This window comes from Diospyros lotus, chromosome 5 (genome assembly GCF_014633365.1).
Source record: "Diospyros lotus cultivar Yz01 chromosome 5, ASM1463336v1, whole genome shotgun sequence".
In the NCBI taxonomy this organism is placed as follows: Eukaryota; Viridiplantae; Streptophyta; class Magnoliopsida; order Ericales; family Ebenaceae; genus Diospyros; species Diospyros lotus.
In genome coordinates this window covers 24,552,008-24,571,264 of record NC_068342.1, presented here as the reverse complement: position 1 = coordinate 24,571,264, position 19,257 = coordinate 24,552,008, and the positions used below count along the sequence as shown (strand labels likewise).

The 19,257-nt window shown below is 36.6% G+C and overlaps 1 protein-coding gene across 1 annotated transcript; it reads left to right on the top strand.

Annotated features, from left to right (window-relative positions):
• The first annotated feature begins 6,803 nt into the window (after nt 1-6,803).
• LOC127802407 (uncharacterized) lies at nt 6,804-7,822 on the top strand. The gene has a single exon (XM_052338198.1). The coding sequence runs from the start codon at nt 7,068-7,070 to the stop codon at nt 7,671-7,673; it is 606 nt and encodes a 201-aa protein (XP_052194158.1). The 5' UTR covers nt 6,804-7,067; the 3' UTR covers nt 7,674-7,822.
• Nucleotides 7,823-19,257: the final 11,435 nt, after the last annotated feature.

Here is a 19,257-nt window from a genome sequence, read left to right as displayed (position 1 = left end):
CATGTGCCACTGCTGCTGCTCCATTGCCGTTGGACGCAGTTGTTTCGGTCGCGTTAACCATGGCCACCCTCAAACCGGCCAGCCATCAGCCTTCTTTATCTCTCCCGATCACAATCTCTCTCGAACTCTTGCTCTCTCTCCCTCTCATGCTCTCACTCTCTCGCATCCGCTCTCAGCCTCACTCTCCATCTCTCTGCATTTTCAAATTTTAAGAGGGAACACGTGAGGAAGCTTCCTCTTCACACACGTATATATATATAATTTATATATTAATCCCCCAATTTCACATTAATTCCACTTAAGGAGTTTTAATTGGACTTGGGGATTTTATATTTGCACTTTAACCCTCCAAGCTTTAATTTAAACCATCAAGCTTCACAATTATTTAATTTTCTAAAAAATTAATGATCGGTATTTACTTGAAAATGTCAATTTTTGTCCCTGCGCTTGCACGAGACCTTTATTCGACCCGAAAACACTTCAAGGTTTCCTTACTCACAAAACCGAACCACCCCTAGGGTCCCCTCCATTTCCCAGAGGTCCCTTGCAACCATTCGGTACCGACACCCATTCGGGCTTATACAAAATTTATTCCGAAAATTATTTCTGATCGGACTGCTTTCAGCGTCATTAACCTTATCTCAAAACACTCATCAATCTCTTGCCCTCTTCCCTAGACATTCAAGTCTTGGGGCATTCCCTGCAGTCAATTCAGTAATTTTATTAATTAATTTCTCAAAACCGACTCTTAGACTTCCCGGACCACCCGAGATCCTTTCAAAATCATAGGAGATTATTTATTTTTCAATACCATGTAATATCGGGTATTACAGTAAGTATTGTTGTATATGGAAGGGAGTGCACGGCATTAAATAGTGCATGACCGCCATAACTTGCACTGAACAATTTATGATGTTATGATGTTATCAACTATTATCATTATAGTAATCGAGCCAAGTGTGAGAATGTAAAATATATATTATGTAAGATATACTTTCAATTATGTGGCCTGATTAGTGGGATAATGGGGTAGTGGGAGGTGGTTATATATCTTGCTGGGAGAAACTGCCCAAATTGCTACATAAGAGCAATTATGGTCCTCTCTTTATAAATATATATAGTCATAGAAAGCCATCATAAGCATCAAAACTATTATTATTGATTGTTGTTAATTAAGGTTGGGAGAAGGAAATCAAACCAGACTCATTTTGTAACGCCCCACTTTTCAATTACACAATGAAATAATAAGATATTCATTATATGCTAATAATGACCTCGAGCGTTATTGGAAATCCTTTATCAGTAGAAGCAAGGATCGAACCTGAGTAGCTAAATATCTAGGATTTTCATAATGTCACCTTAATTCAAGTCCATAGAATAAACACACACACACGCATCCTTATAATAGCTGTCCTGCCTCTCACAAATTCCAAACATACATCTCACACCCTTACAGAGTTACAAAAGTTTCATACATATATCCATACATTTTGTAATCTAAGTATCGTAATTGCTATTTACAATACAACAATCATGCTACAACATCATATAAAATGTTTCAAGAAGGATTAAACAAAACATCCACTACCTCCTCGCCACTTGCTCAAGCTTGCACCTATAGCACCTAGCACTTCTATTATACCTGGGATGTTGAATATCCCAAGGGTATGAAACACTTGAATTAGATAATTACATCTAAGTGAGTGGTACAAGAAAGGAAACTATACATGCAAGAGTAATATGCAGTTATGCCAGGAAATATACAGAAATAAGTACGAAATCTCCCAAGATCATACCAATATAAACCTTCCATGTGATAGCAAGGTTAGGGGGTTGCAATCACCCTCGCAGTCATCATGGTAACTCACAGCAAGAGCATGAGATCATGGCTCACTACAAGATCACGAGATCCCCTGTAATGTCCCGCAATCATCATGGTAGCTCACCATAAGAGCATGAGATCATGGCTCACCGCAAGAGCACAAGATCCCCTATGATGTCCCAACAATCAACCACAGATACAAACACCAAGATGCGTATAAAATAGGCCAGATATGCTCAAAAGCAATAAAACATAAGATGTAAGCCACCAACCATGACATGTTGTATGACAAAGCAGAAAGAATATGATATGCAAGCCACAAGCTATACACGAAAGCTATCATGGTCAAACCGGATGCAATAAAGTAGAAAGGATATGCTTGAAACAGAGAAAACATAAGATGTAAGCAACAACCCATCCACAAGCGAAATAAAGAGTGATCAAGAGGAAACAAGAAGTATGCATAAACCAGTCATCTTGAAGGTTTACCCTAAGAAACACTGTTTACAATGAGCGGGAATGGTTTTCTCGTGGTTTTTACGTCGTTTGGCACGACCTACGGTGGCAGCCTAAACTTTCTGACGAGGCATTTTCTCTTTCGTTCTTAGCAAAATTTTCTTCCTTCTTTTGGTAGTATTCTCCCATTTCTCCCAAGAATAAGATCCTCCCATTTGATTCCCTCAATTTGGCATAAATTAACCTCAAACTTACTTCGAATGGTTTGCGATCAACCTAGCCCCTATTTATAGAATTTTCTAACCAACCACATGTTGCCACCTTAAGGGTCATCATGAGGCTTCAAATCCCATCTCCAAGTGGCCAATGAATGCTTGCCACATGTCCTTAAAGATAAGGTTTGGAGAATTTAGCAAACTTGGAGGCTAAGTAAGTTTTTTCTAGCCAACCACGCGATGCCACCTTAGGGGGGTCATTATGAACCATCATTTGACCTTATCTTATCTTTCAAGTACCCAATGGTTGCTTGCCATGTGTCATTGAGGATAAGGTTTGGAGATTTTGAAAGCTAAGTAATCTTGGTGGCTAAGCAAAAGACTTGGAGAAGACTTGGGGAAGACTTTGAAAAGATTTGAACTTTAAACAAAGACTTTGACTTGGATTTGGACTTTAAAACAATTCAAATGTACATTTGAATTGTTTTAAATCCAAAGATATTTTAAAATTCATATCTTTTATACTAATTCACAAGATTTTTGGTCAATTGCACTTGTACCTGAACTTCCATAATTACGACTCTGTCCCTAGATCAAAAAATAAACTTTTATCTCAGGAATTACATCATATTTGATTCTGAAAAATCTCAAGTATTACACATTTACACTCAACAGAGAAAGCAATGGCGTTCTCACCATCGATTAATTTGAGTATGCACTTATGAGTTTAATTTTGCAACATATGATCTAATATTCGATTAATTTGAGTATGCACTTATGAATTTAACTTTGCAACATATGGTCTAGTATGAAATCGTACAAATTTCACGATCTTATTTATGTGTTTAATGTTTGTGAAACGTAGAAGTTTTGATTATATCACAACATTCATAAGGGAAGAGTAGAAGAAAAATCCAGCCATAGATTTACAATGTTTCAATAAGACTATTGTAACATTCTATTAAATTCTGCCTTTTAATTAGTTTTAAAAAAATGGTGTATCATGCCCTCGTTTAGTTGAATAAAGTACAAATGGTCAAGATTTATCTTTGACTTTAATTATATTGTATTACTATGTTTCAAGTACAGAGCAATTAGAAAGAAAAAAGTCAAAATCATACTAAAAACAAAATTCTCTAACGTGACAAAACAATGCAAAAAGAACGATTAAAGGTTTTTAATTTTATCAGACTATGTGCAATGGCAAGTGGGGTGACAGTTGTCAAAGCCAAGTACGATCCCCACATCTCCGTTTAGAACGTTTTCAACTCGGGGTACGTAAAGATGAACATCTCATAATTTCTTTTCTTTTTTTTTTTCTAACCCAAGTTCCCAATATTGCTCGACTAATTTTGAAAGAGAGCGACATTTGTCCTATTTTTCCTTTCGAATTAATTTAGATGTAGTCATAGTTTATACACATTTAAAGTAAATTTTTGAAAAATAACCTTTTTTTTCATGAATCCCACCTTCACGTCGTGTAGATGAGACTCTGAAAAGATGACAGGATGCACCATGATCCTATTTCCACGAAGACGACTTACCTTTTAACATTAAAGATGTGTTTGATTGCATTACATAGAATTTAATTCTAGATAATGATTGCCTAGAAAATAAAATCACCTCATTCTCTTGAAAAATGAATTTCATGGAAAGAAATTTTAAATGCTTGTACCATATATATTTTTTTATAGAAAAATTAAGAGTGTTTAATTGTTTCCATAGAAAATATGTATAATAATTACACATTTTTTATGATAAATGTGTGTAATCAAACACACCTTAAGGGTGTGCTTAACTGCAGTATCTAAAATTTAATTTTAAGTAATGATTGCCTAAAACCAAAAACCATCCAATCTCTTGAAAAATGAATTTTCTGAATTTTTTTTAAATATTTATATCATACATATATTTTTCATATAAAATTAAGAGTATTTAATTATTTTTATAAAAAAATATATAATAATTATATATTTTTTATGATAAATATATACAATCACACGTACACTATATGATGCTTTTCATGACACTACTAAAATTCAAACATCTCATAATTCTAGTTCGTATAAGATTGGAGATGGGATGAGCCAGTTATAAACAAGAGTGATTTAATCAATACAATCGTCACGTAATAATTATTTAAAGAGTCTATTGGATGTAAGATAGGGGTCTGTTGTTCAGAAATGTTTTGCGTTATAATATTATTATTATGGTAGCGTCCCAACATTCCGGTAGGCTATTATTCCTGAAATCACGCCTAATCTTAATTATGTCGATGGAAAGCAGCCGAAAAGTGGGCACCACCACTTCAATTGGTTAAAAATGGAGCCGATCGCATCCCCCCTCATCATGTGAAAGTGTTTTGCGCTTTTGAGGGCAATTCTACTGTTTCTAGGCACCCCAACCTGTCGTAAGGCGACTCTCATAGGGTAGGTTCCACCTTTATGCTGTTTTAAGTTTTTATATAAAAAAACTTTTTGTGATTTAGATCTAATTTTTAAAGTTCTGTTGATTTAACTTTTTACATAAATATCTCTCTTTTGTTACAAATTTTGTTAATTAAATATTTATTAAAATAAATTATATCAATTAAAAGCTAATTATGTAATAACTAACACAAATATTAAATTTAATAAAATAAAACATAAATATAAAACTGACAGAACCTTAGCCGTTGAGGGTTTCTGGTTCACCATAACCCATTGTTGGCATAATCACCGAGGAGTTCTAGTCAAAGGAAATCCCTCTCTAGTGGAGGGTTCTCCTAGTTTAAATTATGTATAATAATATTTAATATAAATTATTATTTAAATATTAGTAAATTATTAATTAAATTTATTATTTTATTTTAATAATAAAATTTTATTAAAAATAATTAAATTTATCATTTAATAATTAAATTTATTAAATAAAATATTATAAAATAATTTTTTCTAAAATTCTAAAACAAATGTATTTTTTAATAATGCAATCTTATCATTTATAATCATATTATGTAATATTAGTTCATGTCTTTAATTTTTATTTTAATATTTCTTATTTATAATCACATTATAATCGTACTTGTTAATTTTTTTAAATTAATGAATTAATTTATTTAAAATTAAATAATTTTATTTTTTTGAATAATTAAATTTATTTAATAAAATATTATTAAAAAATTATTTTTAAAATTTTAAGGAGAATGCATTTTTAGTTTTTTATTTTGAAAAATAATTTTTAAAATGACAAAAAAATTATTTTTAATTTTCTAAAAATAGACTATTAAATAAAAAATTAAAAATAAATTTAAAATTAAAAATTAAAAATTAAAAAAATAAAGAGAACGTAGTTAGAAAATTTTGAGTTAGAAATGAAAAAAATTTCATCTCTATTCACAAATGAAAATGAATTTCAAAATCGAAATTGCATTTTTAATTTTTTTCTTATATTACAAAAACATTCACAAAAACTTTCTAGGATCACAAAAACAGCTTAAAAATATTTTTTGATATTTTAAAAATAAAAACATTTCAAAAACTCAGAAATGGCGTCCCAAATAATTTCTATGCGTAATAGCCCCTAACTTTTTTATTTCTTTTTTTTTTTTTTCCTCTTCTAGCTTATTCTTCATCTCTCTCTCTCAATATGGGTTCTAGTTCGTGAAATGAATCTTGGAAACCGAGCACTCATTTACAATGGATTTAGAGTTCTGGAATTCCAAAACCCATTTTAGAGATTGGTTCAAAAATGTAAAACGCATGAGAGAGAGAGAGAGAGAGAGAGAGAGAGAGAGGGGGGGGGGGGGGAACCGACAAAACCCACATCGGTGAGGGGTTCTTGTTATCTGTACGCCTCATTGGCAAGGTTCTACCTACTCTATTTTTTGTATTTTTTATTTTGATTAACTTTAATTTTCATTCAACCGATTGGTTTTTAATTAATTTAAATATTAATTAAGGATTAATTAACATAATTTGCAACAGAATGGGTGCCCTTGCAGAAAAGTTTAAACACGAGAACTTCAGCCATTTCTAACACACAAAAAATCTCTATGCAGGACTTAAGCTGCGTGATATGTGAACACAATTTACCCCTTATATTTTACCTTCCTTTCTTTTTATATTTACCATGACTTCAAAGTAAATCTCTTTTTTTGAAGTGACGGTTAGACAGTAAAATGCGAATGTTTAAATTCATAGTCATGATCGGAGTTACATTTGATGGTGTATATATATTTATGTATATATATATATATGCATGATATAGCATTCCGATGGCCTCATCAGCGGCCCCCCCACCCCTGCTCCCCCCGCCCAAAGATTTTATTTTAGGTCAAAGTAAGGAAGCAAGCAAACAAACAAAGTGGGCCAGGCGAAGGGCTGTAAGCACGCACGCAAAGGATTTTGTGTTGCAAAGCAAAGGATAGGATTGTGATGCATCGCGGTACTGTCGGCTCTAGTCTACTCTTGGATTATACGCGACACTGGTAATATAACATTTCTTAATTAAACACAGATCGAAGCTCCCAAGAAACCTCCACCGACGATCATTTTTGTTCCGAGAAGCTAATTAATTGAGCTATATAGCGATCGATGGGGAATTGTGTGTTTAGAGGGGCTGGAGTGGCCGTCGACGACGAAGACAACGACGTGAGGGTCAAAGTGGTGACATCCAACGGGGGTATTATGGAGCTGTACCCACCCATAACGGCGGAGTGCATCACCGACGAGTTCCCAGGCCACCGCCTCTTCCGCACCCGCGACCTCTTCTCCGACCCACTCGTCCACAACGAACAACTTAACGCCGGAGAATTGTACTATCTCCTCCCTGCCTTCGCCGACCCTCCCCAAAAGCCCACCGCCGGCGCACAGGAAGGCCATTCCTTCTTCAACCAGCTTAACATATCGACGGCGACAAGTACTGCTACTTCTATGGTTACGCCGTATCGCATGTCGCTGGACAACTACGGGGGAGGGGGATTGCTGAAGCGATCAGACGCGGAGGTATTCCCGAGATACAACAGCGCAGGGGTGTGGAAGGTGAAGCTGGTGATAAGCCCAGACCAGCTCTCGGAGATTTTGTCGCAGGAGGCTCGAACGGAGGCCTTGATTGAGAGCGTAAGGACCGTCGCCAAGTGCGGGAACGGCGGCCTGTCCGTGTCATCGGCCTCGTCGGTGGCCAATTCCGATCAGGGGTAGCTCTTCCAACTCCTACACATTCTTAAAAGATTTTATATATATATTAGATCTGATTAGTCTTCTTTCTTACTTTCTTTCTTTCTGTTTTGTAATCGCACTGTAATTGCTATGTTATGAAATGGTTCGCTGCAGGGTAGTGGATATAGTCATATAGATATGAGACAACCTTATTTTTCTCGTCTTGCTATTTTTGATTTATAATAATATAATTACGTATAAATTTATTAGTCACCTTAATTAGGTGTGAGTACTGCTAGTTAATTGTTTTTTTAACAATAATAAATAACAAAATTAAGAATTAAAACAATATTGAGATAAATGAGGGATGCGGTCCCAATAAATCAAATATGGCAAACCGGATAAAATAGAAACAAACTATACCTAATACCATAGAACAAGAGTGCAACCCATTTTGATCGGTTCGGTTAATTAACCAATTGAGGAAATGCTACTGTCCGTTTCTTACTTAGCCCTCGAACTTGTGACCTTAGTTCCAAAGTGGAGCTAAAGCCCAACAAGCCAGAGAGAGGATTGGTAACCCACTGGGGTAATGAAAGCTTCCTACCAACTGTTTGCCTTGTAACGACTGTATACTGCGCAATCATTTTCTAGTTATATGCACAAATTGAATATATATATTCTCAATAATATACAACCAAGATTTTTGATAAAAGTTAAATTTTTGTGAAACTTATTTTACACCCAAGAATAAAGTTACCTAGATGGGTATCAATGTTGTTGGGAATGTACAGCCCACAACAACACCTATCTATCTCTTGCAAGCTCAAAACTTTTATTCCTCTGATGTAAATATTGACAGTCAAGATAGTGTTTGACAACAAGAGGTTGAGTAGAGTAATAAAAAAGAGAGTAAATATACGTACACCTGCTGTTAGAGAATTTAGGAATTTAATAGCACGCACGGGAGATGGTCTAAACACGATTTTTTGCTAGTGACTGTATCTAGGACGTGATCTAGGTGAAGGAATCCATGTAAATAATTAAGTGCATCGAAATTTAAAAATTTATTCACAAATTCCCTTAAAGGATTGGCTCCTAGGGAATAGATTATAGAAGAAGGGTAAGATAATATCTTTCCTAGCTTAAGTCATCCAAAGAGTATGATTGCCTCTAGTTGCACGAACGTCCAACCTCTAATATGTAATCCACGTGAACTACACTTGAAACCACAACGAGAATGGCTTCCTTAAGGTATCATGGAGTGCTAGCTCAATGAGAGGGTGAAATTTAGGGGGAAGAAGGTACTCCTTAAGTATGGTTGAAAATCACTCTTTTCTAGGGTTTCGAAAATAAAAAATTTTCCATTCTCAATTTGACTCTCAATAAGGGTATAAATAAATTCTTGATGAAACCCTAGCTTGACTGGGTTTTAAGCCCATGTGTGTGGCTCTTCTTCCATTAGGCTTGGTTTTATTTAAACATTTTAAACTAAGCACTGATAACCCATATTAAACTTCTTAATGTAGCCCTAACTCTAGGTAAATGGTAAATAAGACCAACTGATAATTGGGCTAATAAGTCACCAAACCCTAAACCCAATAAGAATTCACATTCAAATTAGGGTTTGTATCTTTGCCAAGGATATTAAGTGACTTTATGTTAGTGTATGCCCTATGAGCCAAGTGTGGTGAGCTCATAAATGATACACTAAGATGTCAGTATAGGCTTCACAAACCAAGTATGGTGGTTTGGTGAAAGATACACAATGATTGTTGTAATGATAAAATAAATTAGGCACAATTAATCATTTGTACTTAATTATATATAAATGACTAAGGATGAAGTCCCGAGGACTAACTTGTGTGGAAAGTAGTTAAAGTATGCTTTAATTGAAAGAGCACTCAACATATACACCAAAAGGTTAGTACCTTAAAATATAATCCCTGGTTAAGGTGTCATTGAGAAGGGATATCAATGATGCATGCAAGACTAGTATACATGTTGCCTCTGTCTTAATAAAGATAGCAACCAATCTTACAAGGCTATTAGTGTGTAATAGGCTCAAATGAGCGATTTTAGGAAGATCAGCATCTAGGCCTTGCTCGATAACTCAAAGAGTCTTGGTTATGCTCGTTACAATATCGCCCGAAGCTTATTCTAGATTAGGGCCACAGGGGTTCCATGGGCCTGTTAAATTTGTAAGATCGTCCTTTAGAGCTTTCTTCATGCTCTCGATGGGGTCGAGAGCATCAGGCTCGTACATAGTCCAAGGGGGTGGAGAGAAGAAGGAGATGGCATCAGCAAAAACCATTTCAGGGAAGGACTCTATAGGGCACCTATTTTTGAGGAAGCTGCACCGAGATAGAATCCAAACTTTGAGTAGCAGCTGGCATACATGTCTTTACACATGACGCAATCATTCAAGAGGCGGTATGCCTTCACAGCTTACCTTACTGCTTCCTCGATCTCTTGTTGTTTAGATGCCACCAGCATCTCATTCTCAACCCGCATCTAGGAAAATGATTGAAGTGCATTAGCTTCCCGACCCTCAGCGTCTGCTAGCACACTTTTCATCTCCAACACTTCCCCTTGGGAAGCAACCAGGGCAGAACCAATCTCCTGTTGGATTTTCTTTGGGTCCTTTAACTCGTCCTTCCACGTTTGGACAATGGATCGGGTGCTCTCACAATTGGATTCGGCTCTTTGAAGCTCTGCCTAGAGGCACTTGACTAATTGTTGAAGATCATACTTGTATGACTCCAGATGGCAGATGTTCATGTTAAGGACCTACTTTGCCTTGTTCCAGCGGTAGGATTTATGTCTCCATAAAGCTCAACTTCTAGGTGAGCTAGACGCATTCTGTTCATTGCATTAGTCACCACTGCGCCTTGAGTTTCCTACATAAGGAAAGGAATAAGGAAAGTAAGCATGTTGCTTCTTTAAAGTAGAGGAGAAATGGCAAGGGGAAGAACTTACTATAGCAAGATGTCGTTTGAACTCATTCATGTTGTGGGGGGAGTTCCTAAAATATCGACTCTCATCGACTGGGAGGATCGTTGAATAGATAAGGCGAGCGGCGATTCCAAGCATCTTCACTGAATTCGTGTCCAACATTGTAACATCCTTGTATTTTGGAAGAATAGTAATAAATCTCAAAATTTAATTTTTGATGGTTTTATACGATCGAGGATCTTTAAGGAGATGTTAAATTTACTTGTGGATTTGTGGTAAATTACTTAATGAATTTTATTGGAGGAAAAAAATAATAATAAAAAGTAATTTTGGGTGATTTATGGGAAATAATTTATTTATGGTTTATTAATAATTGGTGGACTTGAGAAATAATTAATTAATTTTTGGGATTAAGATGATTTATTTATAATTATTGAATATTTGGAGATTTGAGGAATTTAATAAGAAATGTTAAGTTTATTATGTTTTATGAGTGAAGGGAATTGGAGGAGTTCTTAAAAATTTTGAGGTGTAAGTGGAATAATGGAAAATGGAGGTAATATCACGTTAAGAATAAAATATGCATGTTATTAATTGAAGGTGCATGTAAGCGAGTTGGCACGCGCATGAAAGGGGCAACCGATTGGTCGCGAGATTGTATCCAGGACCGTGTAAGAAAAAATGGTTGGGTTTTTTAAACCCAGCCAGGCTCCAAAAGGATGTCGTTTTAGGGCGCCAAATGGCGCCCTTATGTGGGGGCGCGTGCGGCCAAGCCGCGCCACTTGGGGTCGCACTAAGAAGCTGGTGCCATGCCAACCACCCCATTACTTTCTTTTGCTGCCGCATGGCAGTCCTCTGATGTAGCCTTGACCCCCAAGGCTTTTTCCTAGCCTTCAGACAGTCTTTTACCCCCTATAAATAATTGATTAACAACCATTACTCATAGTGAAAAATAGGAAAGCATGTCGAGACTCTACCAAATTGAGTACAAAAATAATTAGGTAAGTGGTAAATATTTTAAAAATAACTTAATAATATTTATTAGCTTATTCGCGTGATTGATCGTACTAATTTAGTGGTAATTTTAATTAGAACGCGACGTCGACAACACTGGCAGTTGAACAAATATTGGCAAAAAATGGTAAACAAAAAATCGATAATGGTTAATATGTTTTGTGTGGATATTATTTTTGTCATGACTTGTATAAGATGTTGAGGGAGTGCCTAGGCATGAGGTTGTGAATTTTTAACCGTATGGCTGTGGATTTTTAACCGTATGAGTCTCGAGATGAAGTCTTAAAAGGAACCACTAGGGGCTACCTAGATCTTGAAAGGTGTTGTGGATGAGCCTGCATGCATGTTTCACTTCACATTTATCTATTTTTGTCATATTTATTAATTTACTGCATTACATATTACATTTACTAAGTCCTAGGACTCATTTCTTTATCCCCACTAACCACACAGATGGCTCGGGGTCCAGTAAGGGAAAAATAATGTGTCGATGACTAGCCAGTTGAAGGGGGTGACAACGTGTGGTAGAGTGTGGGTTGAGTGGACTTGTAATTATTGTGATATTCTATTGTGTTAAACAGACGGTGTTAACCAGTGTTTATGTTAATTTTGTATTTGTCGGTTGGGACGGTTTTGTGACAATGGAAGTTTTACGTGTTGGCCAGAAAATACATTTAAAATGCAGCCCATTGATTTTACCTATAAGACCCAATCAGATACGAGATTCGAGTGTCCCTCCATTGCCTATGAATCTTAAACCTTGAGTTTTCGATGGCCGGAGACCGAAGCCTGGATCCTACCTAGGGCACTGACATTATTTTATCCCTTTGTTATGAGGGCATAGTCAACCTTCGGTGGAGACCTTTGGTGTAACCTTGGGTTACGGTGACACTTGGTTATGGGGCTGGGGCATCACAAATACCCTTGGTTGCACTTGGAAGTTCTCCTCACAAGCCCATGCTCCAGCTTCTAACTAGATCTTGCCTCTGTGAGGAGAGCCTAGAATAGGAAAGATGGGAGTTAAATCTCAGGTAGCTAGCCTCTTCTCGGTATGAAGAACCCAACGATCAATTTGTTGAGGATTGACAACAGCCCATTGGAAGCGCCCTCGTCCCTTTCCTTAGACGACATTGATAGGAACCTGACCTAAGGGGGAGGTAACCTTGGCCTCTGGTCTTCTTGGGACAAGTGGGTCCACCACGACCAATAACCCCTATTTTAACTGTGTCCTTCGTATCTTTATGGTGAGCAGACCCCAACACTTGCACTACTCAAGGCAGCTGACATTTCCAAATAAGCTAGTTGTTGATGGGATGGTTGCGCAGCAAATTGGCGGCCCTCAGCTAGATTAGGAAGAGTCAAGTTTATGATTGGTTTGAAGGTCACTAGATCTCTCTTCGCTTGTTGGCGAGTCCTTTTCCTTTGATGGAGATCTCTTGAGGTCTCTTCAATGTGTTCAGAGAGTATTGGAGCCTCGTAGGGTGGAGAAAGAACCTCTGGATGGGTAACTAGAGGTGATAGAATGTTGGCATGAGACGAGTTGCCCAACTCTCGTTGCTGGAAAAACCTAATCATCCTCATGGATGCAACAAAAAAGTGTAACACTTGGTCAAATCACTCCCCCCCCCCCCCCCCCAAAAAAAAAAAAAGTTATAAGAGAGATGATGGGATTCTGAACAAAAATAAAAGGGAAGAGAAAAGCAGAGTGTAGTTAGGAGGATTCGCACCCCTGGGAGGAGACAACTCTTGTTGAGGAGCGACCTCTTGTTCGATCGAATTCTCGGTCGTTGGGCGAGCTTGAGGCTACGAAGGTAGGTCACTTGGCCTTCTATGCCACGACGACTCATCTAGTGCGGGGAACTAGCTAACCCTCGTCAAAGTTCTTGAAGGTCAACAAGACTCTCGCGAACAAGAAGGCTCCGACTATCCTTAAATTCCTCCTGGAGCTAATGAACGGATTTACTCAAAGACGAGCCACTCTAGCAAGATTCATATGCCAAACACAAGGGGCGTACCATACCCCTTTAAGAGCCTTTACAATGAACCAGTGGAAATCAAAATGGTTAACTTTTGGAGGAGAACTGTGGAAAAAATGGTCCTCCCACCTAGTCCTATGAAGAGTGTACATGTGGTATCGCTCCTTCACTAGGCGAAGATGGAAGAAGCAAAATAGGAACTCAACAGAAGGGACTAGTTCATCTTTACGACAGAACACGAAAAAATTGATTAGTTGAGCCCACCTGTTAGGCTGCTATGGCGAAAAAACTCGAGACTAAAGTTGTGAAGAGGGAAGTGGAAGATTAAATGGAAACTAGCCTTTTGAATGGCCATCTAATCATCCCGAGTGGAGGCCGCACAATTCTCATCTACCTGGGGAAGTTGGGCGTGATAAGAAGAGGGATACAATACGCATCTTGGATTTGTTCAAGGTCATCCTTCGTTAGGAAGGAATGCTTGCCAGCTTTATACTCACAGATAACCTCGTCATGGTCAAGGGCACTGATATAGACTTTGCCACCTGCCATGGGTTACGGGAGGAAAAGAGCAAAGAACAAGTTGAAAACAAGGAAAACGGGTTCTTCTGAGAAGGAAAAAAAATTTCGGGAATGAAGGGTCTTTCAGGAAGAAAATCCTTTCTAGAAACAAAGATTTTCTCAGGAAAAAGAAGAGTTTTTCGGGAGTTAAGGTTCTTTCAGGATGAAAAATTCTTTCGGGGACTTATGTTCTTTCAGAAGGAGTATTATTTCTAGAAATGAAAGTTCTTGTGGGAAATAAAAGTTGTTCTGAGGGACTAAATTCTTTTGAGAATGAATAATGTTTCGGGATGAATTTCATTCAGGAAGTATATTTTTCTTTCAAAACAAACTTGTCAGAATCTTTCGAGAAAACTCAAACAATGCAGAAGGAAAACCTTTTCGGGGGATTAGATATCTGAATTACAAAGTTTTTCTCGGATCACCTCTAAGAGACAACCTGATTGAAATTACAAGAAGTTTTTCAGGAGAAACAACCTTCAGTTTTCTTTTAGAAATCAAGAGAAGGAGAGGATACGAAGGTTCTTTTGGGAGTAGCAAAAACGGTCAGCAAGAAAAAATTTCTGCTACAAAGGAGATATTTATAGAGGTCCCTAAAGGAGATAAAATGGCTCTATCGAGGAAAATCTTTCGGGAAAATCCCTTTCGAGGAGAAAGACAAAAAAACCAAATAAAGTCTTCACTTTAACCCAAGGGTAAAAGCAAAGATTGGGGGGGCAATTGTTGTAACTCCCCAAAAGGATCGAGAAGGAATCTTTCGGGTGTGACCTAAAATAAACCTTTTGGGAAAGCCCAAGAGAAGCCTCTGGTTAAACTCCTGAGAGGTTCTTTCGGGTGCACCCGAAAGAAGATATCTGAAGAAGTAGGGGAGAAGTCATCCCCGATAGATCATCCCGAAAGCATGAAAGGACTGGCCTGAAATACCCTTTCAACTCTCTCCCGAAATGTATTTTGATGAATATGCAATCAATGCCACGTGCCCCTCGAGATTCGTGCACTATAAAAGCCAAGCTATTGGACAATAAAAGGGACTTTTTGGAAACCATTAGGTAAAAACCACCTTGACTTACCTTTTTTTCTTTCGAGACATTTACTGTTTTCTTCCAAAATTAACCTCATTCCTTTCTGACACAAACTTAGGCATCGAAAGGTCTTTGTGGGTGAACACTCCCTGCGAGTCTTCTAACTCATTTTTCCCTTGTAGTTCTTTATGGAAGGATCATCCTTTCCCTGAGAGAAATCAGAGCCTATTTCAGGTGTAGTTCTTACAGATAACAGTTCTTTTGGGGGAATTATTCTTTCGGGACCTCGATTCTCTTCGGCATAGTTCTTTCGAGACCTTAGTCTTTCAGGGTAAAACTCTTTCGGGGCAACAACACTTTTGGGACCTATTCTTACGGGAGATTTTTTCGGGAAAAGGCAGCTTTCAAAGACTATTTCCCTCACCCGATCCACCTTGTGTTAGAATCTCATACGACAATCTACCCCGCTGAGTAAAATTCTAATTGTTGTGTTTCAGGCAACAACAATATCTTATCCTTCTTCTGTGATCTATTCCCTATGAGCCGGTCCTCTAAGGGAATCTGTGCATAAATTTTTTTGAATTCTGTTGTACTTGTCTATATGGATTCCTTCAGTGCTATCAGAGCCAACTCTAGGGGTAATAGATTCGGTAAGTACATGTCTCTTGTTTATTTGATTATAATCATGGTGTTCTTTTTAGTCAAAGGCATAAAAAGGATTTTATTGAGATTGAAATTTGTTTTAACATGAAAACATATTGATATGAAGTGGTCATATGAGATTTTGATTGATATGATCAATTAAAATCGAAATTGAAGTTCACCTAGGTTTCATGGGTTGCGGCTAGGTTTTTGGTGGCTATAGGGCAGTCAATTTTTGTTGTCTTCATGGAACTTTATTTTCCAGATTTTAAGAACCCAATCTAATGTATTCTGGTGTTCTTAAATGAAATAAAAAACTGTTGTATTTTTTGTTTTCTCAAAACATGAAAATCGGACATCCATGAACACATATATATGTCGCATCTTATGGATTTGGGCACCTAGGGGCTGTTTGATTTTATTGATTAACAAAACTTGGTTTTTCATGGTTTTGGTTGATTAAATATGTTGTTTATATGATAAACAAGCCAAAAGAATGAATCAAAATTGTTTTGATTGAGTTGGTTGATTGATATGCATGTAAAGCCCTATCTTGCTTGTTTTGATTTTTGAAATCCAGAACAGTTGGAAGAAGAGGTTTCCAATAAAATAAATATGATTTTTTTTTATTGATTTTAGTATAAATACATCATACACATACTATTTATTTGATAAATAGTGGTTGTCTTGCATGAGATGCGATTGGAACACGATTAGGTTTAATGATACCTTGATTCTTTGCTCCAATGGCTGTAGATCACATGATTTCTTGACGTATTAAGTCTCCAAAGACAGCCACCAGCTGCTATAAAATTCTGGTGCAAAACAGAATCGATTTTGGGACTTAAGGAGGAAAGTAGAGTACCTTGATGTTTCAATTTGCTTCAGTTCATGTGTGGATTATTTGCCGAACCAATCTAGGGCATTGACAGCCATTTTATTGTTGTTTTGGGTCACTGAAATAGTGGTTACAGCTGCTGGAAATTTTGGGACAAAAACAGAATGCATAATGGGAAAAATTGAGGCTATATGGAGTCTAGGGATTTTTGCCCATGTGTGTTATGATTAGGGCCAGAAATCCTAGATGTTTTAGGGCTGGAATTTTTCTATTTTAAGTCCAAAAAGGCTTTGGTTTTCTGTTTTAATTTGGATATTTGGTGGATAAGGGTAAGGAAGAAACAAAACCCAAATAGGAATCCTAGTTTGACTATGATTGGTATTAGAGGTGGTAGCACATTATTGCTTCAAAAGAGGCAATTTTATTTCTTCCAAATTTAAGGTTTTTGAAGCCTTAAAAGATCCTTATTAAATCCAATTGGCACTAAAATTTAGAGGGCCAAAATAAGCCCTAATTCATGCAGGGACCAATCCCTAATTTTGACCAAAAGTCAAAATTGATCTTAATCAACTATATTTATTTTTCTTAATTGGATTAAGCAATTGAATGCCTTTATTGACCAATTAGAATATTGATATGTTAATTAGTATTTAAGTGTTAAATATTAATCAATGTATATCACGATTATAGTTCAAATAAAGACATATGCATGAATTATGGTTATTATGTATATATGCAATTTTTAATGTATTGTAACATGGTGTGCCGATCATGGACTACGACCAATCGAATTGTCCTTTGTTTGTTTATCTATGGGTTGTAATTATTGTAATTAATTTCTTTTGGTAAATAAGACTTGCATGCCTTGCCTTTCTCTATTTCTGATTGTACATTTTGTTCTCATCTGTAACACAAGGTTTCTTTACAATTGATGTAAAAGTAGTTTAGAATAGAATTAGGGTTGATGTACCATGACGGTGATAAGGCTGAAGCCAATGAGACAAGGAGTTTGCCAAAAGAAAAAACCAAGGAGACATGAAGCAAGCTTTTTGAAGACTTGTGTATAATGTCCTAGGTTTGAGACCCACTAATTTCCTAAGGCTCAAGGAAATTAGTATAGATAAAGTCTATGATCGCACATGTTTTAATTTATTGCAACTATGTGATAGTATGCATGCCCAGGGTTTATTTCATATATATATATATACTATTGTTGAAACTAAAGCAAGTCACTACAGGGACTACCCAAAAAATGGCTTGATAGCAAAATAAATTGCCGAATCGATGGAAGGAAGTACCTTGGAATGCAAATATCTAAGGAAAAATGCATGTCATTGACGAGTGTCTTGAGATGAGATTTATGACACTGAAAGCAGTCGGAATAGAGATAATTTTTTGATATATCTAATTTTAGCCTGAAAAATTGAATGATCATAAAGGATGTAATACTCGAGATTTTTAGACTTAGATACTTGAGGAAATAGGATATTTCAAGGGATTGTGGAAATCTAGAGACAAAAGTTCAGTTTTTAAGCTTGGGGCAAAATCATAATTATTAAGATTCGGGTAAAAGTATAATTTACCTAAAAACTAGGGATATTAGCATAATTAAAAATTTCTTCAAGGACTAAAATAAAATTAAAAATTGGCCTTGAGACCAAGTTAAAAAGGGTCTCAATGCAATTACCTGAAAAGTTTGAGCCAAAGTGTAATTCTTGGAACTTCGCGACTGGATCATTATGGTAACGAATTGAGCCAACTAACCATTAGAAGTCAATATGAGGCACACAAATCAAAGCATGAGATGGCAGGGAAAAGGTGTAAATAGCTGAGAAAATGCGTACGTGAATTTACATTTCAATTCAGCTTTGGTTTCAAACATCATTAAATCCACCTTTGAATCACTTTGGAGTCTAAGACTTAGCCTCCAAGTTTGCTTAGTCTCCAAGCTAGGGACATGTGGCAAGAACTCATGATAATGCATAATGACTCCCTGGTGGCGGATAAGATTCATGATGACCTCTCAAGGTGGCAATGCGTGATTGGCTATAGAAGTTTGGTTAGTCTCCAAATTTGGGACATGTGTTGAGTACTCATTTGGCCAGTTGGAGATAGGAGATGAAACCTCATGATGACTTTAAGGATAAGATTTGATTTGGATAAGATTTGCTAAGGTTTGATATGATTACTACATAATCCTAGCACTATAAATAGAATGCTCATGGCCAAGGGTTTTTTCATTCAAAGTTCTGATAAATTTGCGCTGAACGAGAGTGATTTGAGCTTAGTGGATAGAAGGCTTTTGTTCCTAGAGAAGAAGTAGTTGGGCAGCGCGTGAAGGCATTGTTAGTGTAGGTGCTCTAGACCCAATCAGATTGGGCAAATTGTACACTGACATTTATAATCATATTTCATATTGAATAAAGAGTTATTTAATTCTACAAGAAGTTGTTCTATTAGTTTCTTATTATTAATGTAATGATAGGATGAAACTAGATAGAAGTCCATATGATGTATACTGTGATTAATCTATAAAGATGTGAGATGATGCATCACAGTTTCTCGACATCATTAAATGTCCCAAGTCGTAGCAATGTCAAGAATGGACATTGACAATTGCA

Coding starts and splice junctions, on each gene's coding strand:
- LOC127802407 (XM_052338198.1), top strand. CDS start 7,068: ATGGGGAATTGTGTGTTTAGAGGGGCTGGAGTGGCCGTCGACGACGAA.